The 26,533-nt window shown below is 41.9% G+C and overlaps 2 protein-coding genes across 2 annotated transcripts; both read left to right on the plus strand.

The window, feature by feature from the left end:
• On the plus strand, positions 4,787 to 17,094 carry LOC8063005. The gene is made up of 19 exons (XM_002464233.2): positions 4,787 to 5,608; positions 6,561 to 6,692; positions 6,973 to 7,044; positions 7,547 to 7,617; positions 7,705 to 7,804; positions 7,877 to 7,975; positions 8,608 to 8,734; positions 8,975 to 9,108; positions 9,200 to 9,259; positions 9,348 to 9,583; positions 11,375 to 11,804; positions 12,275 to 12,598; positions 12,679 to 13,275; positions 13,355 to 13,528; positions 14,321 to 14,551; positions 14,619 to 14,902; positions 14,991 to 15,269; positions 15,417 to 15,551; positions 16,625 to 17,094. The coding sequence occupies exons 1-19, from the start codon at positions 4,988 to 4,990 to the stop codon at positions 16,755 to 16,757; spliced, it is 4,239 nt and encodes a 1,412-aa protein (XP_002464278.2). The 5' UTR covers positions 4,787 to 4,987; the 3' UTR covers positions 16,758 to 17,094.
• LOC8064542 (disease resistance protein RGA2) lies at positions 17,682 to 22,755 on the plus strand. Its single transcript, XM_021451677.1, has 3 exons — positions 17,682 to 18,033; positions 18,338 to 19,447; positions 19,730 to 22,755. The coding sequence occupies exons 1-3, from the start codon at positions 17,755 to 17,757 to the stop codon at positions 22,229 to 22,231; spliced, it is 3,891 nt and encodes a 1,296-aa protein (XP_021307352.1). The 5' UTR covers positions 17,682 to 17,754; the 3' UTR covers positions 22,232 to 22,755.

Consider the following 26,533-nt stretch of genomic DNA (forward strand, 5'->3'; position numbering starts at 1 on the left):
GCAGTCCGTTGAGTTGGGCCCGGCATGGGCTGCGAAAGAAGAAAGAAAATGGAGCCCAGGGTTTAGGTTATTTTGTATTCGGGTCAAAAAAAAAATCGTCCGGCCTGTTTAGAACTGTTCTATCAACTGTACTCTAAAAAAACATATAGTAGTAGAGTTTAAGTGTCCCTTTAAGTGCTCTCGTAACTTAATCCTTTTTCTTAGAGTAGAGTTTACGGAGTTGTATTTTTTTTTTTGAAAAATATGAAAAACAAAAGGCGAAGTTCCCAAGTGTGCCCTAAATGTTTGCTGGCATCAAGAAATTGTCTTTGTTGACTCTCAACAGTATTTAAATTACTTCCCTACTATAACTAAAAGAGTTTTTTTTGCAGCTTCATACTTTTTAATTAATTAAATTAAATAGGTTTGGTAAACACGTGATAAGATTTTTAATAATGCACAGAAAAAAATCAACTAACACCCTAATAGGGGAAATGGCACCGTGGACGTCATACAAGCCCACGGTGGCTAGGTTCCCGTATACTATGGCAGGTTGTGTGTGCATGTGACGGCATATTTGGTGCCGGCACATGCACACATATGTGTAAAAATACAAAGGAAGAAATCGTATCTCTAGGGGGCAGGTTAGCCGTTTGCGTGCTTCTTTTGCAATGCGTGAGCCAAGTTTAACAGCTGCCCCAACCAAGCCATCGCCTGTTCTGTTCTGTTCTGCTCGCATGCAGAGGGCCTGTGGCTGAGAGCAGGAACACCCTAATATATGCGCGCTTCGAACATGAGTGAATGAAACAAAAACATGTGATGTGCGGAACACCTTTGGTCGTCATCCCGATCGAGTTTACGTACTTCTAGCGCGCTAATGACTGCTGAACACGTGCTGATTTGCCACCTTGCTTTTTCAAAATTATTGTTGGCATGTCGATCCGGGTCACCGACAAGTTTGGTGGCACAATCTCACCACCGTACGTACCATTCCGATGTTTGACAAGTACAGTAATCCTCGGTTGTTTAACGAATAACCCCCGTCATCATTCATCAATACATAAATGAACAGCCCAGTTGGAGCCTCATTCATCAATACAATATCACCTGGAATTTTTGCTGGGCCGAATGATAAACTCTGTCAATATCATAGCTAGACCCGGCCCATTCCCCACATATAGTATTGACATTATTGTTGGAAAAAAAAGGTAACTGACACCTTTTATTCTCAAGAGAGAGAAAAAAACAGTTGCCTTTTTCCGTCAGCTTGGCCAAGGAGGGCGACGTACGCCATGAAGTGAATGAGTTACAAACAGCTGACGATCGTTGTATATGAAGTAATCCATGTCCTCAACAACATATATAACACTACTTCGTCAATACTCAATCGTCATCACCTCATGCATAGTGCCAAAGTGATGTTTTGCCGCTGCAGATTTATAGCTAGCTGTCAGTGTGTTCGTGAGTCGTGACAAATTAGGTCTTGTTTAGAATGTGTAGCATTTTTATTTGTTTGTGATAAATATTATCAAATTATAGACTAACTAAGATCAAAAGATTCGTCTTACGATTTACAGTTAAACTGTGTAATTAGTTTTTATTTTTATTTATATTTAATGTTCCATGCATGTGTCATGTGACGGGATATTTTGAAAACTTTTTGGTTTTTGGGGTGAACTAAACAAGACCTTAATCAAAGTCAAGATCTGTGACTCACAATATTATTCTCCTCCCAAAAGGTGTGGATGCCGCTTGCCACCGCCACCATAAGTCGCATATAAGCGATTTCATCACTATGTCCTGACATCGATCGAAATGCTTGACACCTAGACGGATGAATCACGACATATAGAAAGTATGCGGTGATTTTTAGCTTATGCCAAGCCATGCATGTTAAGGACATTTGATTTGATTTTTTTTTTAGAAAAGACAGATTGCGTTTGCTTGACGCGCGCAGGAGCCTAACAAAAAAGCAAATTAATTAAGAAAGCCACTAGCTTTAATTTGTCGGTGAGAACTTGTGGTGGAAGCTCTCCGACCGGCACGGAGAAAGCCGGCCTACACAATCCATCCAAGTCCACTCGATCGATCGATCCCAAGTTCCCAACACATCATCTGCATGGGACCCGACAAACGTTCGTGACGCCTTTTTTTTCAGTCTCCACACTACTACCTACAGTAGCTTAGTACACTTAGATCCTGTTTAGTTCACCCCAAAATCTCAAAAAGTTTCAAGATTTTTCGTCATATTGAATCTTTGAACGCATGTACGGAGCATTAAATATAGATAAGAAATAACTAATTGCATAATTTATCTGTAATTTGCGAGACAAATCTTTTAAACTTAGTTAGTTTATGATTAGATTGTCAAATATAAACAAAAGTGTTGCAGCAGTCAAACTCAAAAATTTTCACGAACTAAACAACACTAGATCTATATATCACTCGAGCAATTCTCCGGCTCTTGTCACTCGGATCTTTTTCGACCGTCACCAAGCCCTGTCCGTGTAGGAGTACGTATACGAGACCACGCGCTAGTACGTACGAGACCATGCGCTGCAAAAGCAGGTGTCTCCGTGAATCTCTCCCGCACGCAAATCATTCAATATCTCTTTCTATCTGAAACTCCTGCATGCAAATCAATCTCTTCATCTCACTCACGTTTTTCCTTTCAAGCAAAACTTTCTTTCCCACATCTGAATTGTAGTTACTATGAATTTATATTGAATTTATAGTATATTTATATTAAATTTACAGTGACTATTTTGGTGTAACTTTTAGATAGAATTGGTGTAAGTATATAACTATTTGAAAATTCTTTGTTCTGTTCATTTGTTTTTTTTTAAATTTGTATGTATGCCTAATTTTGAATCTATATGTATATCTTTTCATCTGCAATTGATAGAAAATATCTGCTTAATTTGATAATCTTATTTTTGTTAATTTGATTTTGAGGGGAAAAAATCGAGTGGTGGAAGGCTCTAAAATACTTGGGTGGGGGTGTAGACAGACCCAACAATGCCTTACGATGGAGGGACGCAGTGCCCTGCCCACGCACGCCCTTTCAATTTTCGTTGTCGTGCCTGAGGAAGCTGGTAGGTCTTGACGCAGCATTGTTTGGTCCTATATCTCGCCATGATTAATCCAAGCACAACCAGCAGTAGACGTATACGTACGTGGACATGGCTGGTAGTAGTGTGTACTTGGACAGGCATGTACTGATGATGCACATACGTACACCTGTTTTTGCGATCGCACTTGCTGCTGCCCGTGGGGGTTTGTTTGGTTGCGTTGTCGCGTACGGTACAAGCAACACTCGGGGCGCGGGGATCGCAGTGCAATGCATCAGTGGCACCACGGGCGCACGCACGGCACATCCCAATCCAACAACACAACCTTTACACGTCTGACTGAGCGCTGGTCAGACATACGTACAGCTCAGATTATTGGATTGTATAAGCCTACTCGTTAGCTAGTCCCTACGTAGGTGTAGGAGTAGTAGTAGTAGATGACTACAGTAGTGTCGGGGCGCCCTTTCCGTGGCGGCCCTGACGCGTCGGGACGCCCCGGATCAGCAAAATCAGATCGAGCCGGCTTTCTTTTGGATCGCCGGGAGCTTTGCTTCATGTGCCGCACGCACGGGCACGCCACAGGGGCCTGCCACTGCCAGCGCTGGCTGGACTTCCCGTGCTTGGCGCCGGGCAACGGGGAGGCGCACCTGCGCCGGCATGTCGGATAAGACTGCCGAGCGCGTAGCCGAATATGCCTCGCGCACGCCACGGCATCCCCCGGCTTCCGTCCGTCCGTCGGATATGCGGGTTCCCGGGCTGGCGGGGCGCGCGCACGCATTCGGCGAGGCAAAGCCGCAAGCGGAGACGACGGAGCCGCGAGGGACGCGCGCGCCACATGGGGAAAAGCGAGCGGAAAGGCGAGGAAGCGTGGCGGGGAATATGCCGGCGCTTGTGTGCTTGTTGTGCCGCGGGAGCGCGCCGGAAGAAGTGGAAACCGACGCGGATGCCGTGGCCCAGAAGACGCGGCTGCCGTCGTGCGTGTTCCTCGTTTGCTGCTTTTTCGCTCTCGTGTTGTGCTCGGGCGCGGGCGCGTGGCCCGTATGCGATGGCCGTGCCGCAGCAGGGCCAGGCGGACCGCGACCGGGAACGAACGCGCCCTTGGTCGATTTTCCTTCTTTTATTACTTGCGAAGTTGCGACGACGACAAAAGGCGTGGGACGTACGACGACAAAAGGCGTCACCCGTCTCGTTCCAGCCCGCCCGATATTATACTTGGTTGGAGGGCGAAGCCGGTTTTTATTAGACCCCTGCCGTCGAGATCACACTCACACATGCACGCGAGATCCTGATGGCCACCCCCACCCACCACCATCAGATCAGAATAATAAGCAAGCAAGCGCTTGTGTGACAGCTAGCGACGCCGACCGACCTCGATCGGTTAGCGCTAGGATTACCCATTACCTAATATATGACCAACTATGGAGTTTGTTATAATCACCCATCTCGACACACGAGAACTAACACACACATTCAGCAGATAGATAGAGTTGTTAATTAAGTAATTAACTAATAACTGGCCCAGGTGGCCAGGTCATGCCATGCCACGACTATAACCACCGATGACTAGCCCAGCCCCTGGCCCCTGCGTGTCGACTCGACCAACACGAACAGTGGGCGGGTTAAAAAAACAAAACCGGCAGCGGCACGCCGGAACAGACCAAAAACTCCCCCAGGAAACGGGCACACACGCCTGTCGCGTGTGCTGACTGTGGCCTGTGATAATTGGAGCGGCGTGACTCCGTAGCACGAGCACGACGCATCATCATCATCTTCTTCGTCTCGAGAAGAAAGGAACTGGAGTCGCACCACGGGGGCACACTGTCAGAGACACAGAGACCGACGACGTCGCCATCGTTGTCCATCCCAGATCGAGAACACCCACCGCACAGTCAGAGAAAAGGGACGGAGGTGTCAGTGACTCAGAGTGGCGGCGACCGATGCCTAGTGCAGCGCCCTGGGCCCTCCTGCTCCTCCTACGGCGGGGCCACCGGACGGTGCCGCCTACGCCTATCCCGTCGCGCCTGCGCCTGCGCCTGCGCCTGCCTGCTATAAGGCCTGCCTGGCCGCTCCGCCTGCCCGCTTTCGCTTCTTCGCCCCCGCCTCAGCCCCATCCCTTCCGCCTATTGGCCTCCGCTTCCGCTTCCACCCCTCCGCGGCCCCTGCCCGCCTCGACCTCGGCCTCGGCCTCGCGCTCGCTCCTCCTCCTGCTGCTCCTCGCCACCGCCTCGCCGTCGCGACTCCGCGCCTGGGCCGCCGTCGCACGCGCTCGGCCCTGCCACCGCGCCGCGGCCAGAGGCAGGCCGCGCACCCGCGCGGAATTGTTCAGGGGACGGAGCAGGCCGCTGCTGTGGTGGTGGGTGTCGCCTGCCGCCGCCGCCGCGAGGATGGACGCCGGGGAGATGGAGGACGTGCGGGCCGCCGCGGCCGCCGAGGAGGTCATCAGCAGCAGGGGCGGCTCCGTGCTCGGGAAGAAGACCATCCTCAAGAGCGACCACTTCCCGGGCTGCCAGAACAAGCGCCTCACCCCGCAAATCGACGGCGCGCCCAATTACCGCCAGGTCCGCTGCTTTTTTTTTTTTGCCTCTCTTCGACGGAGGATTCTCCTGGTACTGCCCTGCGTAGTACGTCTCTCGCGTTTCCGAACGCTTCGCCTCACGGTCACCTCTCCTCCGGATGGGATGGGGTGGTACCGGGGGGACGCCGAATCAGTAGCCACTCTCCTGTTGCGCGCCGCGGGGAAACTTCTCCAATCCCCCGCCCCGCCGGCATTCCCTGCTCTGGCTAAGAGAAACGATTTGCTCGCCTTGTCTCTACCTCGCGCATGTTTTCCCTGCGGTGTTTGGCGCCGCGTCTGCATTAACTGTTTGATTTTCAGGCGTGGCCTTTTTTTTGTAACCCCTAATCGCAATCTGTCTAATAAGCATCTAAACATTGCTTTTGCTTCTCACTCGTGGAGCATGCTTTAGTTTTTGGGTCTTCGTGCTCATTATGATTATAGACCACCTTGGCTAATTTTCATTCGCCTCCATATCACATTTTTTCTCAGTTACTTAAAAACACACACTACTTGGCATAAAATTGTATTAGTACGTGATTTGATGTAAAATTCAAGGCAAAATGATTGTGGTTCCAGCACTACTAGTAATATCCAGTGTTAAATTTAATGGTTTATTTCAATCAGATAATGATAACACATTACCACATTGCATCCCTTGTTGCAGTAAAGTCTCACCAGTACTGTGGTGGCGCAATATTTTTAGAGTTAAAAATGCAGACATGCACAAATAAAAGTTTCATGCTGAATTTGGTGAAGCACTTGTTGCCATAATGTTGGCCTGAATGCATAAACTTTAAATAAGCATGATCATCTCTTTTGCACTTCTCTAATTACCTTTTCCATGGGGACCAATCAAATTCAATAAGCTGTCTAGCCTTGGTTTCCTACCATTCTTAAAAATTTCTTCCTTATCATACAATTTCTTAAAGGTTAACAAAGACGATTTTTTTCAGGCTGGGTCGCTGCGTGTTCATGGTGTTGCAATGCCCACAATGGAAGGGATTGCTAATGTGCTAAATCATATCGGAGCACACAAGAAAGGAAAGCAAACCCGGATTCTATGGCATAGTCTTCGGGAGGAACCAGTAAGAACGCTGATTTCTAGGCTAGACTACATTATGTTGACAGCTTCAAAACCTTTGAAAATATATAGAATATCAAGTTACCATTATCATTTGTTAGAAGCAAATCAACAAACAATTAGAAAAGCGATTGAGTCTCTCTAGAAATATGCATTTTGTTTTCAAGTGACTTTTGTCTTTCCTTTTTCCTGAGCAGATCAGCATCTCCCTGGAACAGGGTGTTCTGTCTCTGTCTCATGGCATGGCATCCAATAACGTCTGTTTTCTCCACTATACTATGCAGGTTATCTACATCAATGGTCGACCCTTTGTTTTGCGAGATGTTGAAAGGCCCTTCTCAAATCTTGAATACACGGTTAGCTTAGATTCCTGGCTTCCATAGTTATTTCTCGTACATTGTTGTTACTGATTTTTTTAGAAATACGCAAAGCTCATAAACCACAAGGTACTGGTCCTGTCAAACCTCTACCATGGAAATTATGATGCTAATACTCGGACCAAATCAAATATATTGCTATGTTTTAGAGGAATCATGATATATCAGCACACTTGCTATGAGCTACGTAGATTGATTTCCTGTGAGTTCTCCTATAACTGATGTTTTGTCAAATGTTCAACTTATATCCATGATACGTCTGTATTCAGATAAATTAGTTTAATTTTCTTTTGCAAAATATTGCCATGTTCTTGTTATCAAGTCTGAACTTGAAAACATTGACTATTCTAAGTATGTTTTTCAGCCTAGGAAAGTGAAACATGGGACAAAACTTTTCTCCCACAAGCTATCATAGTTCACTGCTCATTTTCTTTTAATTTTTTGTCTTAACTACTAGTGACCCTGAATCTCTTTAATATAGGGAATTAACCGGGAGAGAGTGGAACAAATGGAGTTTCGCCTTAAGGAAGATATTCTTCAGGAAGCTTCAAGGTACATTAATTGCAAACTTACAATGCAAAGTATTTAATTCCCTTGTTACTATTAGGAGGTGTATTGTACTGGAATATTTGATGGCAGGTATGGGAATAAGATACTAGTCACTGATGAGCTGCCAAGTGGTCAGATGGTGGATCAGTGGGAATCAGTTGAGTATGATACAGTTAAGACTCCACTTGAGGTAATGGCATATTTATTAAGGTATCATTCTTTTATCATATGTAGTCCTAATCAGGAAAAAATGCCTCTGTAGGTCTATGAGGAGTTGCAACAACAAGGGTACCTAGTTGACTACGAACGTGTTCCAATTACTGATGAAAAAGCACCAAAGGAAGGAGATTTTGACAACCTGGTTAGTTTTACAATTTACTGCTGAACTTGCCCACCGCTCCTAATACCTTCTTACTCCTTTTATGGAAAAATTAGACTTAAGTCCATGATGCCTCGATGCTTTGAGATATGCATGTAAGTCACGCTATTTCTATGTATTTAGCTATCCTTATAAGTTGAAAATGGTCTGGACTGTTTTTCCACCATATGGAACACATTTTGCAGGTTGAAAATATCTGCAGCATTATGGAAACCTTATTAGCACTTACCTAGTTTGTTAGATTGACAAAGTCCTATTTTTTTAGCTGAGTCCTTGTGTATACCTTAGTTAACTTCCTGTTTCCTAAATTATTTAGATGACTCCCATGTAAAGGTAGCCCTACTCATGTTTATGGATCAACCAAGAAATAATCTAGCAAATGGCTTTCCCAAATAACTTGGCTATGATAAGAGCCTCTTCTCGATGGGCGATAAATCCTTATCTCATGTTAATCTGTTGCCATTTTATGCAGACACTCAGATATTGCAATTTATGAAATGTTCACAAATTTGATTTTACATCAAAGCTGTCTCTTTTTTTTTTTTTGCAAGACATCAAAGCTGTCTTGTTGTAGTGGGTCATTACATAACATAGAATTTCATTGCCTTTAACAGGTACGTCGAATCTCTCAAGTTGATATAGAAACAGAAATTGTGTTTAACTGCCAAATGGGGAGGGGGCGGACAACTACTGGTATGGTTATAGCTACATTGGTTTACCTAAATCGAATAGGAGCTTCAGGTGAGAACAGAATTTACTCTGGTTCCTGCTTTTATCTGGGTAGATCTGATTGAGAAACAGTAGCATGACCACAGACAGTCGTGTTGGGAACTGTCATGTGGTCTTTTAGTATTACAAACTGATGGCAACTGATTCTATGTAAAGCACATTGTATCTTAATATATGCTTGCTGCATTATGTGCTCATAATCACGCCTGTACTTGGACTTCTGAGATGTTTGGGCTTTTCTGTGTGCTGCAGGTATCCCAAGGACAGGCTCCATAGGGAAGGTCTTCTATGCTGGAAATGATGTAGATGATTATATGCCTAGCTCAGAAGAAGCAATACTCAGAGGAGAATATGCTGTCATTAGGAGCTTAGTCCGAGTTCTTGAAGTAATAACCTTAATATGTTATTTCTTTATTTTATTTTCCCTTTTTTCTCTTAATTTTCTGACTGAGCATGGCTACCTTTTTTTTTGTGCAGGGTGGTGTTGAAGGCAAAAGGCAAGTTGACAAAGTTATTGACAAATGCGACTCCATGCAGGTAGATCATTTTACGCTCTGAATGCTAGCAATTTAGAGAAATACTAGCAATTTATTTCCTGCTTATGTTTGCCTTTCATTGTGAACAGAACCTAAGAGAAGCTATTGCTACTTACCGCAATAACATTCTTCGGCAACCTGATGAGATGAAACGGGAGGCATCACTTTCCTTCTTTGTGGAGTACTTGGAACGTTATTACTTCCTTATATGCTTTGCTGTCTATGTGCATTCGGTGAGCTCTGCTCACCAAACAACATTATCAGTAGAAGTTAGTTTTTCTGATTGGATGAGAGCGAGGCCTGAACTGTACAGCATTCTTCGAAGGTGAGATATGGCAACTTGACTGTACAAATGTCAGCCGTATATACAGCTTGTAAGAGTGTATGCAGTCCAAATAATGTTTCCTTCCTGAGATTAATTCTTGAAAATCAACACCGTATCCTATTTTGTGGTGCTTCACATAGGTGGAATGCTCATAATTTATTCTGCTCTGACCTTGCCCATTTATCCTCCTAGACTTTGCGTATTTCAACCAAGACATTTTGTCTTGAAGGTTCTCTAGCCTCCACCTGATGACCCATAGATCTTTGTGCCAGATTTTATTCTTGATGGCAGTGAGATTGTGTAAAAAGTTACATATTTCAAACATGAGTGTCATGATGATCATTAACACAAGCAGCGCCGTGGATTTTGGTTGCATAAATCTTTAGTTCATGGCCTAAATCTGTAGAATTAACATATTTCTCAAAAATCTTAATCTGTATCTGTGGCTCCAAACGTAATAATTCTTTTGCTTGTTGCCTGCTTCAGAAAGTTGGTACACTTATCAGATTTAAGCAGGTAATTGTTAAATGAACTAAACATGTTAAACCATTATTCAGTGCACTGGGTTTTGGAAAATGAATGTGTGAAAGTCTGGGTCAATCTTGTGTAGTAAGGGCACTCCAGAAACTCTTCAATGACTGTAAATATACTAGTTCTTTTTTTCGACATGTATGTTTGCCATTTCAAATTGCATTACTTTCTAAGCCACAAGATATGCTATGTGCTAAATTGCGGAAGAGCTACTTTGCATCTTACGGACCAATATTTTCAGCGGTACTATTTAAAATGTAGATAATGCTCATCTGCACATGAGAGCTTACAAATAATAATTTTAGTGATATCACTATTCACTTCCATCTGTTTACCTTATCTCTTTGCTCAATTTTTGGTATTATAGCATCTACATCAGTTTCTTTTTCATTTGATCTTTTCTGTGGATATGCTTAGCTTGGTTGTTTTTGGATTAGACTTAACATGCATACACTAAAGATAATGCCTCTGAAACCTTGATGTATTGTCATAACATCAGCATATTTAGCTACAAATGGAAGTGGTACTTTACAATTTCAAGGGCGGGACCGCTGTTTTAACCGGTGCAGTATGATGGGCAAGATGTGACAGGAGTGTTACCTGGACACTTGAGTCATATAGTTGTTGCAGAGTTATGTTATGCATCTGTGTTGGACTCCTAGTGGTGTTTGGCATGTCCAAAATTTTGTTTGCTGAATTGGACTCCTGTACCCAAGTTGGACCTCAACACCTGCACCCATCTCATGGTAACACTGTACACAGCTGCTTATGGCAGTTTGCATGGTGTATTTGTGCAGGGTCTGCAACTGCTTGATATAGCCACAATAGGACACTTTAGGTACAAAAGCACAAGTGGCTGTAGGATCACTATGAACACATTGCAATCCACTTTTGTTTCACACAATTACTTGCTTAACGTGCTCATATATTGCTCTCTAGATATTGTCCAGTTTATAAAGTCTATTTATTCCATTGCTTGCTGATTAAAACATGGGCACCGACAAAGATGTATTGTGATGATAGTGAAGAGTGCCATATAGATAATTTTGTTTCTAATATTACCATCAATTTTATTTCCTATTTCTAATATCTTGCTACATGATTGTTTGACGTAACAAGGAAGCCTTCAAGAATGTTATATTGAAAAGGAAAACTATATCTAATGCTATCACCTAATTTTATTCTCTGCTTCTGGCCTCATGTTCCATGATCATTCCACATAACAAGGAAGCTCATTTCTTGACATTTAAATTTGTTCAGGCTATTGAGAAGAGATCCAATGGGTGCTCTTGGTTATTCAAGTTCAAAACCCCCTCTTACCAAAATTGTTGAGTCTGCTAATGGGCGTCCACAAGATATGGATGTTGTTGCTGCCATGAGGAATGGCGAAGTTCTTGGGCGTTTAACTGTTTTAAAAAGCGATCACTGCCCAGGCAACCACAGCCTTAATTTACCTGAGAGGGTGGAGGGTGCACCAAATTTTCGGGAAATACCTGGGTTTCCAGTCTACGGTGTTGCAAATCCTACTGTTGATGGTATTCGAGCTGTTATCCAGTGCATCAGTACAAGCAAGGGAGGGCGACCTGTACTGTGGCATAATATGAGAGAAGAACCAGTTATCTACATAAATGGAAAACCATTTGTGCTACGTGAAGTGGAAAGACCTTGCAAGAATATGCTCGAGTACACGGTAAGTTCCAACTTCAGTTTCCTCAATGGATTTTTTGACAAATAATATGTTGCCTGTACTACATCTAGCCAACTGTAGTTAGCGTTTAGTATAAAGAACATAAAACATTAACTACTGTTGACTGGTGGGAGTAACTTTTTTGGGCTAATAAGATCATTTTTTTTCAAAAGTTTATATTGCATGAGTATTTCTTTGTTTTTCTCTTGTTATGACAGCATGCATATGTGATACACACCTAAGCTCTTTATCCTCATTCTGCAAAGGTGTTCATATAACTACTGGTCTTAAAATTTTCCAAAGGACTTCTGCATATTCTGGTCCTATGAAAAGAATTTTACTTGTTTATTCATATTGTTAGTTTTGTGTACTATTAATAATTACATCTAAACATGCTTAAGAGAACTATTTCTTAATATGATGTCATATGTTCTGGGAAATGGTTTAGTGCTCTAACTGATACACGTTATCAGGGGATTGATCGTGCTAGGGTGGAACGCATGGAGGCTCGGCTGAAGGAGGACATTTTACGCGAGGCAGAACGATATGGTGGAGCAATAATGGTTATTCATGAAACTGACGATGGAGAGATCTTCGACACATGGGAAAATGTAGATAATGAAGCTGTTCTGACTCCGTTGGAGGTATACAAAAATTTGGAGAGTGAAGGCCTTCCAATCAAATATGCACGAGTGCCCATTACTGATGGTAAAGCTCCCAAAAGTTCAGACTTTGACACAATAGCCTTCAATGTTACTTCTGCTAGCAAGAGCACTGCTTTTGTATTCAATTGCCAGGTAAGCATATCTTTACTGGATTGACTCTTGAGTTACGTGAGTTTTCAAAAACTTAAACGTTTATTTTGTGGTGACTATAGATGGGCAGGGGCAGAACAACTACAGGAACTGTGATTGCTTGCTTGCTGAAACTCCGAATCGATCATGGCAGGCCTATTAGAATCCCAGTTTGTCAATATGGCCATGAAGATACTATTTACTCAACTGGAGGAGATACAGCAGATCACAACGGTCACTTGAATTCAGAATCATGGAAACCTCGCACTTTGACAAAGCTAAATTCTGGATTTGGAATTAATGACATCCTATTGCTGCGAAAAATTACAAGATTATTTGATAACGGAATTGAGTGTAGGCAAACTTTGGATACTGTTATTGACAGATGTTCAGCTTTGCAGAATATTCGACAAGCTGTTTTGAAGTACACAAGAGTAATTAATCAACAACATGTTGAGCCTAGAGTTAGGAGGGTTGCATTAAATCGTGGCGCTGAATATTTGGAGAGATACCTCAAATTAATTGCATTTTCAGCATACCTTGGTAGTGAAGCATTTGATGGTTTCTGTGGACAAGGAGAAACAAAGATCTCATTTAAAGGATGGCTGCAACAGCGGCCGGAGATCCAAACCATGAAATGGAGCATAAGACTGCGACCTGGCCGTTTTTTCACTGTGCCGGTAAATACACTCCTTGATTCTCATAAAAACTTATTTTTTTGCACCTTTGATGGAACTAGAACATATTTTCTATTTTCAGCACGAGCAGAAAACAACATATCCACCTCCACAAGGTGATGTAACAATGGAAACCATTGTCAAAGCTCGTAGTGGTTCTGTTCTGGGAAAGGGATCAATACTCAAAATGTACTTCTTTCCTGGACAGAAGAGGTCAAGCAGTGTGAATTTCCGGGGTGCACCACATGTTTTTAAGGTACTGCTGTGTTATCTAAAAGTTGCATTCGATCTTTGATCATTGGATGTTTATGATATTGTGTAGTTATTCCTATCCTAGTCAGTTGTACCAACTGAGTTTTTTTTGTTATTTATTAAACTTCCTTACCCATTATATTTAGAGTTATATTAGCTGATATCTTTGGCATGAAATTTCAGATGGACATATATTTCAAACCAGTTAACCGTTCGTAGTATTTTATTACAATTAATGGAATGCTAATATTAGTCTTTCAGCTGGCTCATTGCTAAATTCCGAATTGAGAACCTAGAATCGATGTTAGGTTTCATATTAAATTAACATGTTGGGTGTTATAATAACACTTGGTGGCTGATACATAACTTGTAATTTGTTTAGATGGAATTCAGCTTAGCTTCTGTGTTAGTATTTGTTAGTTTGTTGTTCTTTTATGACACTTAGGTTGTTGAACCCTAGTGCAGAAGCATTTTTTTTTATCCATGCCATGTAGTCGTAGTAAAGGGGAAAAATTCATATCCATAGTGCATTCAATGTGCCAGTTAACTACTAAATGTTTCCTTTTCAGTAAAACTGCACTATAGCTGTAACCACTCTGACGTTTTCTATTATGGGGATATGGTTAGCCTGGTCCTCTTTTTTGCCTCTCTGCTTGCAGCATTTGAAAGCATAAATTGATGGTCATTACAACCAAATAACCAAATTACGAGATCCAATTACCGGGATTGCCAATTAAATCTCATTTTAGATAATTAATGGAATGGATAATGATAAATTTTAGAATATCTACTTCAGGTGGATGGATACCCTGTGTATAGCATGGCAACACCCACTATTGATGGAGCAAGTGATGTTCTGTCATATCTGGGCTCTAAAGACACAACCGGAAGAAGCATTGCACAGAAGGTGGTTGTCACAGATCTTAGAGAGGAAGTGGTTGTTTACATCAAGGGATCGCCATTTGTTTTGAGAGAACTAGATCAACCTGTTGATACTTTGAAGCATGTTGGCATTAGTGGTCCAATGGTGAGAGGCTTTCTTCCAATAATCAGTTGTTCTTTTCAGGGCAATCCTTAAACTATCTTCTGTGCAGGTAGAGAACATAGAGACAAGGCTAAAGGAGGATATACTCTCTGAAATTAAACAACTAGGTGGCCGGTTACTGCTTCATAAAGAAGAATTTAATGCAGCCACAAATCAATGTAGTGTGGTAGGTTACTGGGAACACATAGATCTGGAGGACGTGATGACACCAGCTGAAGTCTACAGCACATTGAGAGACAAGGGCTATTGTATCGACTACAAAAGAATACCTTTAACCAGGGAAAGAGAAGCATTGGCTGCTGATGTAGATGCTATACAATCATTAATCGAAGAGTACGTACACTGATTCTTACATTTATCTAATTTTACGAGTTGCATTGCTCAGCTGCAGGATCCAAGACTCACTATTGCTTCTCCACAGATCTGCTAGGTACTATCTCTTTATTTCACACACCGGATATGGTGGTGTTGCTTATGCAATGGCCATTACCTGCCTGGGACTGGGTGCAGATGCAAAGTTTGTAATGGAAGAAACAGCAGAAACACACTTTGTATCAACATCTCTTGCAAAAAATGTGTCCATCAAAACTAAAACAGACATAGCACTTAGGCAGGGTGATTACCGTGACATATTAAACCTTACTAGAGTGTTGGTACATGGGCCCAAGAGCAAAGAAGAGGTTGACACCGTTATTGACAGGTATTGTGGAGTTATTCTGCTACTTGAGATATGATTTTATATGAATGAATTAAATACAGTTGTGTACTAACTGCAAGTTTGATGAGTTTCATCATTGATGTGATTCATCTTAACATTTTTCTTAATTTCCCATTTGCCTGCTTTAAGGTGTTCTGGTGCTGGTCATTTGCGGGAAGATATTATGCATTACAGGAAAGTACTGCAAGATTGTTCACATGACGACGACGACGACGATGATGAGGAACACTCTTATCTCACTGATATGGGTACAAAAGCTTTGAGGTGTGTTTAATTTGTTTTAACTTGAGGATGTTCATTTTTAAATGCATAATGTCCTCTCTCTTATTCACCATGTATTCTATTTGTTCACACTTGATAGATAATTCTCAAGATAAAGTATTCACATTAGTATCACCTGATGAAAAAAAAAAGTGTTCCTTTACCTTAAATTCGTGGTAAAATGATTTTTCTTCCAACAATTATGATTCTTGTTATTTAGCACAAACACTTCAACATACATGTCTCCGTTATATGTTAGTCAGTACCTCAAGGAATCATACAACGATAGTGTTCAATCATTTTGTGGCGCAATACACTGCCATGAAATAGGGCCTAATTTTGATATATACTTCTGGAAAATCAGTGATTTTGAGAAGTGCCACAGAAAACATACAATTGACTGCAACTAGAAATATTGGTCCTTTTTCCTTTTTTGAACTAGAGGAGTTATATCCAGGTACGTAGATCATTTTGATCTATTAGGAATCCCAACAATTAATGTTAGCTAGCAACATTCCAGCCACATTATGCTCATAACCATACGTCCATGCCACACATGCGGTACTTGTGTTGCCAAGAGAACCACCGGTCAGCTAGCCATAACTAAACACGTATGAAAATTCACAATATAACCCATGTTAGGCCTTGTTTGGCTGCACTCATATCCACCTCAACCCATGTGTTGGAATGGATTGGGGTGAAAATTAGATCAGTGGATTGAGGTGGATGAGAGTGTAACTAAACAAGCCCTCACGTTTATCCAGGTCACACCCAAAATCCTTCCCTTCCTGTTAGCTACATGATAACAAATCAATTTTTGTAGAATCCCTATTTTTTATAGGTCTCTAGGATGTTGATAAGGTGAATTTTTGTAGAATCCCTATTTTATAGGAAAGAAAGTCTTTAAAGGTAATTCTATATGTACTGTAGTGCCTTGTTTAACTCTGGCACCATGCTAGGTATTGTATGTTAATCAATGTCTTACCTACATATTCCCAAATGCACAAATAACCGCTTCAATACATTTATTAGTTTTTTCACCTGGTATTGATTCATATCAAATTCTTGTGTCGCAGGCGTTACTTCTTTCTGATCACCTTTAGGTCCTACCTATACAGCAAAAGATCATGTGAAGCAACATTTACATCATGGATGAAGGCAAGGCCTGAGCTTGGCCACCTTTGTGACAATCTAAAGCTGGACAAATAGGTTATCTTCATGTGGTGTGATTATGTAGTTTTGTCTCTTCCTTGGACAAATTCACCCAGAGCTTCAAAAAGGAAGGAGACTAAAAGAGCGAGTAGAGAGGAAGCAGTGGTTATGGGAGTTGTGGACAATGAAAGAGCGGCTTAGACTGTCTGAAAGTAGGGCATTGTACTATACTTGTCGGTGTTAATTGATACCGACAAGCATGTATATATTGTCAGGCTTATTGTAGATGAACATATTAGATATTTTTGTTGTATTTTCTCTCTCATCTTTTTTTATAAAAGATCATTTTATGAAGTTCATTCTCATGTATGTATCTAATATGCTTGCTTTTTCAGCACTGTTTTTTTTAAAAATAAAAAACAGAAGCTTCTTCCAGAGCTTTGATTTATGAATTCTCTGGCCGTCGATATGTGGCCGCAGCCTTTATTATTAAGCTAGGATGAAGCTCTGGCTTTTCTTGTGAAACCTTAGATTCATCTAAATCCTACGGCGGTTGAGTCGCATACCTTAATACATTTTTGTTTCGTAATGAGTAAGATCCACCTTCAACAAAAAAAATAGAGATATATGGGTAATTTTTGTTGGTCACTAATCTGTTCTAAAAATCTATAAGACATAAGTTTTTTATAAAAAAAATAAGATGGAGGGTTTATATGTCTGCATAAGGGGATGTTTGGTTTGGGGTGATAAAATTTATTAGATACTGTAGTATTTTATTTTATTTAACAATTAGTGTCTAATTATAGACTAATTAGACTTAAAAGATTCGTCTCATAAATTATCCTCTAGTTGTTATTTTAGTTTTGTAAATAGTATATATTTAGTACTTTATGCATGTGTTGAATATGATGGGTGATAAAAAAAATCATATGTAACCGGGACTAAAAACCAAAAAGGTCAAACGGCAAAGGCCAAAAAAAAAAAAGCAAGAAAGCAGTGGTGCGCCCTGTTGAGTTGTTGACTTGTTGAGGCGAAGAAGCATCAGCAGCTGCCCATGGCTGGCATAGAAGGGATGGTCATCTCGGCGGTCGTGAAGCAGGCCATCCGGGGTCTCGCGGCGGCCGCCGGGAGCCCGATGGCAAAGCTGTGGGGGAGCTGCAAGAAAGACCTGGAGGAGATGCGGGGCACCCTTACTCTGCTTGAGGCCGCCCTAAGGGACGCCGAGCGACGGTCCGGGGCCGAGGAGGCGGCGCGCGTGTGGCTGCGCCAGCTCAAGGCCGTCGCGCGCGAAATCTCCTCAGCTCTCGACAAAGCCCCGCCGTCGCCGTGGAAGGTGAGGTGTTGCTGTGCGATAACACCGTCGTATTCATTATTCTTTCTGAATTCGGAATGGTATAATTCCGAAAAACGGGTTAAACATCCCGATTAATTCAGAAAAAGAACTCACTTCACATATGAACTAGAAGCAAAATTGCTAAGATCTGTGTAGATGTCATTTATTGTATCCATAGGCAGTGAAAATGGTTGCTCCTTGACTCCTTGTGCTCTGTTCTGTTCCGTACCTCTGTGTTGTACCTGATGTTTCCAGGAAATACAACTTACGTTGTGCTGATAGTGATCATTTGAATTTGCAACAGGTTTTTGCAAAACTTAGTATTGTTAACAAGATAGACGAGCTTAAGAAGAAGTTAAAGTCACTGGAAGAGAACCGCTGTATGTTGGGGTTCAATTTGCATAATGACGCAACCATTGAGAACGTGATAGCGAAGAGGGAAACAGTAGCATGTTTGGACGATGGATTCATTGCCATTGGACGATCAGGAGAGAATGATGAGATAATAAGGCTTCTATTAGGGTCTGAAGAAAACCTGTCTATTATTTGTATTGTTGGACTTGGAGGCATAGGTAAGACCACTTTAGCGAAATTGGTCTTCAATGACAGCAGAATGCAAGATTTTGACAGGAAGGCATGGATCCATGTCTCCCAAAGGTTTGATTTGGGAAGAATAGGAAAAGCTATTATATCACAATTTGAAGGTACTGCTGCTACCTTTGATAATCTGCAGTCTCTGTATAATCATATAGAAAACCTTTGTAGCGGCAAAAGGTGCTTAGTTGTGTTGGATGACCTGTGGGAGAGTAACATTGAGATGTTGCGCAAACTGAAACTGTTGCTAAGATGTGGAAAGAATGGGAGTTTGGTTAAGGTCATTGTGACAACACGTAATGAAGAAATTTCTCAGGAAATGTCGACGTTTGGCTCATATAAATTGGGACCTTTGTCCGATGATAGCTGCTGGACTATATTCAGACAAGTTGCTTTCCAACAGACATATGAAGAAAATTTGCATGCACTAGAGGCCGTTGGAAGGGACATTGCTAAAAAATGCAAAGGTTTACCCTTGGCAGCTCATGCTGTTGGATCCATGCTTCGCAATAGAACTGTTGATTTCTGGAAAGCTACTAGAGATAACAATGCTTGGGATCAATACTCATCTCAAGAAGATGTCTTGCCATCATTGAGGTTGAGTTATGACCATATGCCATCTTATTTAAAACCATGCTTTGCCTACTGTGCCGTCTTCCAAAAAGGTTCCGCCATAGACAAGAACAAATTAATTCAACAATGGATTGCTCTTGGCTTTATTAAGCCATCCCTACCAGATTTGTCTTACAGAGTTCAGGCTGAGGAATATTTGAGAGAGATTTTGGCAACATCTCTTCTTCAAAAGTTAGCATCTTCCTTGGTGAGTTTGAGTATACTAATATATAGTATTTAGAGCATTTTTTGCATACCTTTAATGTTTTAGTAAATTAATGATGATTGATGAGATAATATTGAAATAGTACATATACTCATCCATAGTGGTACATAAATTATCAGCTATTTTAAAATGTCGAGGACAATTTATGTAATGTGCGAAATCCATGGCTAGTAGATCATACACTAAAGCAAACGTGCTTGTTCATTTTTTCATGCATATACGCGGGAGATTGCTTACACTAACACAAATGTTACTACTCTATAGGTTACTCATGTGTATGCCAAAACTTCACAACATTTCATCATGCATGACTTAGTGCATGACTTGGCACGATCAGTTGCTGGTGATGAAACACTTTTTCTTGATTGTACAAAGCCAAACAACATACTCACCGACAGCTGCCATCATGTTGTTGTGGTGAGATATGATAAAAGGCTTTCCAAGTCCTTGCCAGCTCAAGTAAGGTCACTACATTTCAGAGACTCTGGTGGAATGTGGAAGAAAACTCCCTGCCTCCCTGTCCCTGGTGATGCATTCTCATCAACGAAAAACTTAAATGTCTTGGATATAACGGGATGTGATTTGAGGAAGTTGTCAGATCCAATTCGTCAGTTAGCCCATTTGAGGTACCTTGATGCTTCACTATTGTCTGACAAAGATCTTCCCATGTGGATTACTAGTCTCCTGAAAGTACACTATTTGAGCATCCATGGTTCTTCTAAAATTTCGAAGTTGCCTGAGTCAATCAGCAAGCTCAAAGAATTGACACATCTGGACTTATCATGTTGTGGAAACCTTGCCTACTTACCAGATAGTTTCTCCAACCTTACAAATCTCTCTTTATTGAACCTAGCAGATTGTACTAGCCTTTCTGCATTACCTAATTCCATATGTGACCTTGTGAATTTAGAGATCCTAAATCTTTCAGGTTGTGTCCTGGAAGAATTACCTCAAATTATGGGAAATCTGCACAAGCTACGGCTACTGCACCTATCCAGATGTTCAAAGCTTCGCTTGTTGCCTGATTCCATCAGTAATCTTGTGTCCTTAGACAAGTTAGACCTCTCGTATTGTTCTGTTCTGCAAGAGCTACCAAAATCCTTTGGCGACCTTGAGGAACTAAGGTTTTTGGAATTATCACACTGTTCAAGTCTTGTAAGATTACCTAATTCAGTTGGTAATCTCAAAAAATTGCAGCATCTGAACTTAGAAGGCTTCATGTGTTCCACATCCTTGCACCCCAGCGACCTAATCTCCTACTTTAACATGCTATTTCGAGTCGTATGTAAACTATCCAACCTTGAATACTTAAACTTGTCAGCATGTCCTGTTTCTACTCTTGCTGAATCTCTTGGCAATCTCAAAATGCTCCGCACATTAGACATCTCGCGTTGCATTTCTCTAAGAAAATTACCTCAAACCATTCTCAAGTTACCAAATCTTGAGTCTTTAGTTGTGAGAGGCTGCTTTCCACGCATTGAAGAGCAAATCAAGGAATCATCATTGGCCAATGGTTTGCTGTCACTGCCAAAATTTTTCGTATGTACCATGCCTGGTGGTTTGTCTAGCAACATCGTGCAACTTGAGGGAGTAAATCCTGGAGAGCTTGAGATAAAATTTCTTGAAAATGTCGCAAGTTTAGAAGAAGTGAAGAAAGTTAACTTGGCATTTAAGTCAAGGCTCTCCAAATTGTTTCTATCTTGGACTGGCAGTGTTAACGACCATCTTTTGGATGACGAATCTTTGCTCGGGGAGCTTGTACCCCCAACCACTTTGGAGCAGTTTATTCTCCAAGGCTACATGGGTATCAGACTTCCTAGTTGGACTGGCTCTGCTACATATCTTTTAAATCTTTCCCGAATTGAGCTGCTAAATTTGCCAAGATGCACACAGCTACCATCACTTGGTCAGTTGCCTAACTTACAAGAATTGTCCCTCCGAGCACTGCAAAACATCAATAAGTTAGATGAGGATTTCTGCGGTGGCAGTCCAGCATTTTCGAAGTTAACAAAATTTACTCTGCAGGACATGAACAATCTAGAAATATGGAACACTACAGTATCAATACCCCATGATGATGCTAGGGGAAACTTCATGTTTCCCAACCTTCACAAGTTGCTGATACATGGATGCAACAAGCTGAGGGTGAAACCATGCCCACCTGATACCGTGGAATGGGTCATAGAGGCTACTGACTTAATTGTATCATCATGGAATGTGGGAGGGCGTGCGAGGATTTGTTTCGGTCCAGCCGTAACTTGTTTGGAGATCTCAGATTGCCATGTTCATCCTGACGATTGGAGGTTGCTCAACTATCTACCCGACCTTCGCAAGCTGAGGATCCGCATGTGCAATAAGTTGACAAGCTTACCGGCAAGTGCTGAAGGCCTCACCTCCCTTCATTCTCTACTTGTTTTTGCATGCCATGGATTGACAGAACTGCCGGAATGGCTAGGCAGCCTCACCTCACTCCAAGAACTGGTAATCAACTACTGCCCGAAGCTCAAGTCCTTTCAGCAGAGCATGAGGCACCTTGCCTCCCTCAGATTGCTGCACCTAGGTCACTGTGACGGCATGTCGGAGCTGCCAGAGTGGTTGGGTGACCTCATTTCTCTTCAGAGACTTGACATCTGGGGATGCCAGAAAATCAAGAGTTTGCCACAGTGCGTGAAGCACCTCGCGATGCTGAAGGAGGTACAAATCAAGCATAACCCTGAATTGAAGCAATGGTGTGAATTCTTTTTAGAAGGAAAAGAAATAGTCTGATTCAAATGGCAGCCAAACAAACTCACGATTTGTACCTATGGTCTTCAGGGCTGTCAATAAAGAAACTCACGATATCTTCAGGGCTGTTGCCTATGGTCTCGCTGCCAATAAAGAGACTCACGATATCTTCAGGGCTGTTACCTGACCTGCTGCATTGACTGTCTACACTGACACTGATCGGGCCGGTTGCCCTGTTACCTGGAAGTCCACGTCTGGTTATGCGATATGCGATCTTCTTCATGGATAGTCTCATTTCTTTGTTGTCCAAACCACAAGAGCATCGTGTCCAGGTCCAGAGCTGAGGCTGAGTACAGACCCCTCTAGCGTGCCACTGCCACCGTTGTTCGTCAGCACAGTCTACCAACTCAAGGATAGTTTAATTGCCTTGGGGGCTCTATTAGTTGTATACATTTGTAATATTTAATCAATATAAGGTCTGATTTAGTTTCCATTTTTTTAAGATTTCTTGTTACATGGAATCTTGCAGCATATACATGAAGCATTAAATATAAATAAAAAAATAACTAATTGTACAGTTTGTCTATAATTTGCGAGAGGAATCTTTTGAGTCTAATTAGTCTATGGTTGGACAATAATTACCGAATACAAATGAAAGTGCTACAGTACCAGTACCAAAAAAATTCGTCAACTAAACAAGGCCTAAGATCATTTGATTTAATTGTGCTATCAATAAGTAATATTAGGTTGTGTAAAAGTGAGGTACTAAATTGCACCAACAAATCCACGACAGTGAATAGTGACAAAAACAGGGCACTGTACAGAGATAACTTGGCACAAGTATTATCAAGGTCCATGTGTCAGTGAACCAAAGAACCATTTCTATATGTACTTTTTTTTTGGGAACACCATTTCTATATGTACTTCTACAGGAACCATTTCTACTGAAACTGAACCGGACACAGGCAAAGTTGACTTCGCCAACACACACTTCATTACCAAAAGGAGAGATCGAGGCATTGCCAATCAAACACAAAAGATGGGTTCTTGTTTTCCCCTAAAAGAAAAGACATAATCAGCCTGTTCGTTTGCCAGTCATTTGAACAATTTTTTTTACCATGGCTTCTCGGCCGAACCAATAAAACTAATAATATGGCTTGGGCAAGTCAAACGGATGCCTGACATTGGTCACATCCTTCAAGACCCGCATTCGCCATCAGCACGTGCTGTGACCGTGTTCAGGAGAACCATACTGATAACTGATGAATCGTTCAGGAAAGCAAAGCGAACAAAGAGAAAGGGTTAAGTTGTATCTGGATCTGTGTTAAACAAAGGCCATGTTTAGTTCTAAAAAGTTTTTAGATTTAGTTACTGTAGCACTTTGGTTTAGGGTTTAGGGTTTAGAGTTTAGAGTTTAGGGTTTGACTGTACTTGTGTTGCCAAGAGAACCACCGGTCAGCTAGCCATAACTAAACACGTGTTGAGTGGGCTGACTAAACTATCATGAAATTCACAATATAACCCATGTTAGGCCTAGTTTGGCTGCACTCATATCCACCTCAATCCACGTGTTGGAATGGATTGGGGTGAAAATTAAATCAGTGGATTGAGGTGGATACGAGTGTAACTAAACAAGCCCTCATGTGTTATCCGGGGGGTTCACACCCAAAATCCTCCCCTTCTTGTTAGCTACATGATAAAAAATCATTTTTTGTAGAATCCCTATTTTATAGGTCTCTAGGATGTTGATAAGGTGAATTTTTGTAGAATCCCTATTTTATAGGAAAGAAAGACTTTAAAGGTAATTCTATATGTACTGTAGTGCCTTGTTTAACCTATAGGGCATTTCAAACGAGATGGGATGGAATGCACAAGGCAAAGGTATAACCTATAGGGCATTTCATTTCACCGGTCCAAGTTGAGTAGAGAATAACTGTATTATAAAGAGGGGAAATCTTTAACTACAATGGTTATCTAGTGCCACTAAGTGTGAGTCTCATTTGCATATACCTACCGCTTAGTGACGTGGTGAGTTACACGAGAAAGCCTATAAAAATGTTCACACATGCACATAGTGGGGTACACTTGGTGGTGTTGGCACATTTGGAAAGGAGAAGGTGTTGGAGTTGATTTTGATCAACTTGGTGAAGAGAGAGAGAGGTTTTTCGGTGTTCTCCGGACATTAGGATGGCTCTCGGATTGAAATACTGCTTTGATCCATTATGACTTGTATCAAGTATCCATATGGATTGTGTAGCCCTCTGAATAAGCTTTCCAAAATGTCCAAGATCATCAAATTCAGGGTTCGAGCTAGAAGTTAGCAACCTAAAAAGACTTGAAATGGTGCTATATAGGACCGGAAGTTTCGGTCAGCCTGACCGGAAGTTCCGGTGCCTGACAGGAAGTTTCAGTCAGCCTGACAGGAAGTTCCGGTTGGGTTGAGAGAGGTGCGCCCGCATTGTAGAGAACACTTCTGGTCTCTGACCAGAAGTTCCGGTCCATGACCAGAAGTTTCGATTAGGAACTTTTGCGCATACCCTTGCGCATTAGGATTTACTTCTAGTATCTGATCGGAAGTTCTGGTGGGACCGAGCCTCCATAATGGTCAGATCTGCTTGGACCAAGTCTACAACGGTCAGATCTGCTTGGACTGAGTCTCCAATGGTCAGATCTCCTTGGACCAGAAGTTTCGGTCCTAGGCACCGAAAGTTCCGGTGCCACACTATAAATACTGTTGGGAGCATGAGCTGAGTGATAGAGAGAGCTGTTGTCCTCTTCCTACTTATCTCTCTCCCCATTTGGAGAGCAAGCAAGTTAGGGTTCCTCCTCTCCTCTCTCTCCCATGGATTTGAGGTGAAATTTCTTAGAGAGATTGAGAGCCCTTTGTGGGTGTGGATGAGAGGTTGAAGATCCACCATTTCCCCTTCCTCTCCCTCTCATGCTTGATGCTATTTTGAGTGAGGGAGTGAGTGCCTAGTGTGTGCATTCGGGATTTGCATTTGGTGGCACTAGGAAACCTTTGTGATTGGAGATTTCTTATTACTCTTAGTGATTTCCATCACCTAGATGGTTTGGTGGATTGTGACTCCGTCTGAAGCACGCGAGAAGATTGAGCAGTGCTCTAGAGGAGGATTTGTGAGGGGTACGGTGCTCACCCCACGGGGATCGTGAAGAGCAACTCTAGTGGATTGCTTGTGGCGTGGAGGATCCCCATCTTGAGAGTGGATGTACGGCACCCGCTGAGGGTTTGGCTTTGGATTGCCAATTAGCTCGTGTTCCATCAAGTGGGTGAATCGCCATAATGAGGATGTAGCTTGGTGGCAACCGAGTGAACCTCGATAAAAATCACCGTGTCAACATTGTCTACTCTTCTGGGTGGTTTGCATTCGCCATACACAAGCTTGTACATTCTATATACTTGTGCTTGTGTAGTTGCTCTTGTAATTAGTTTAGCTTATGTAGCTTCCTAGTTACCTTCTTGCTTGTGTAGCTAGAAGTAGTTCCCTTGCGTGGCTAATTTGGTTTGTGTAACTAAGTAATTTGCGCTCTCTAATTTGGCATTGGTTGCCTTATTATTGAGCATTACTAGTGAGCTTAGGAGCTTTGTGCTTTTACTTACTAGTTGTGTAGGAGCTCAACGGTTTTCAAAGTACTAGTGGCATAGGTTTGTGTGACCTTGCTCCTAGAATTGGTTAGGTGAGATCTTGCTAAGGAAGCACCTTTTTTTCTTGTTTAGGATCTTTCACAAGGTGCTAGAGAACTTAGATAGAGGGGTATAGTCTTGGCTATACCAATAGTTTTAATGTTTTAGAAAAAACTATTCATCCCCCCTCTAGTCCACCATCTCGACTCTTCAAGGATCTAGTTATAGTCCATAGTGGTGTTTTTGTAAATGCAAACCAACCAAGGGGCATAAAAGTGAACCTCCTGTCCCGCACTTCCCCTATGAAAGGGGGAGAGGGGAAGGGGGAGAAGGGACTTTCTAGGCTAGACAACTATTTAGCTCATCATCTTTCTCTCCCTTCGCTCCCACTCTTGTTGGCCAAAACCAACACCAATAAAACCATTATTTTTATTATTTTTAGCTTCACAACTCTAACACCTATGTGTACTGTATTAAGGAGCCACATTATTTTTAGCTTCACAACTCTGCATGTACTCTAGTAAGAAGGCACAACTATTCAGAGTTGTGTCGAATGAAGTCTAAATCTATCGTGCTGACAGAGTCTAAGAGTGTTTGGTTCCATGGCCTTACTAAGTGAGAAACTAAGGTTATAAATATGTTTGGATAGCAAGCTAGTCTTAGGGTATGTGGTGACAAAGGTTTCTTCATAATTTTCCTTG

The sequence above is a fragment of the Sorghum bicolor genome, chromosome 1 (genome assembly GCF_000003195.3).
Source record: "Sorghum bicolor cultivar BTx623 chromosome 1, Sorghum_bicolor_NCBIv3, whole genome shotgun sequence".
Classification (NCBI taxonomy): Eukaryota; Viridiplantae; Streptophyta; class Magnoliopsida; order Poales; family Poaceae; genus Sorghum; species Sorghum bicolor.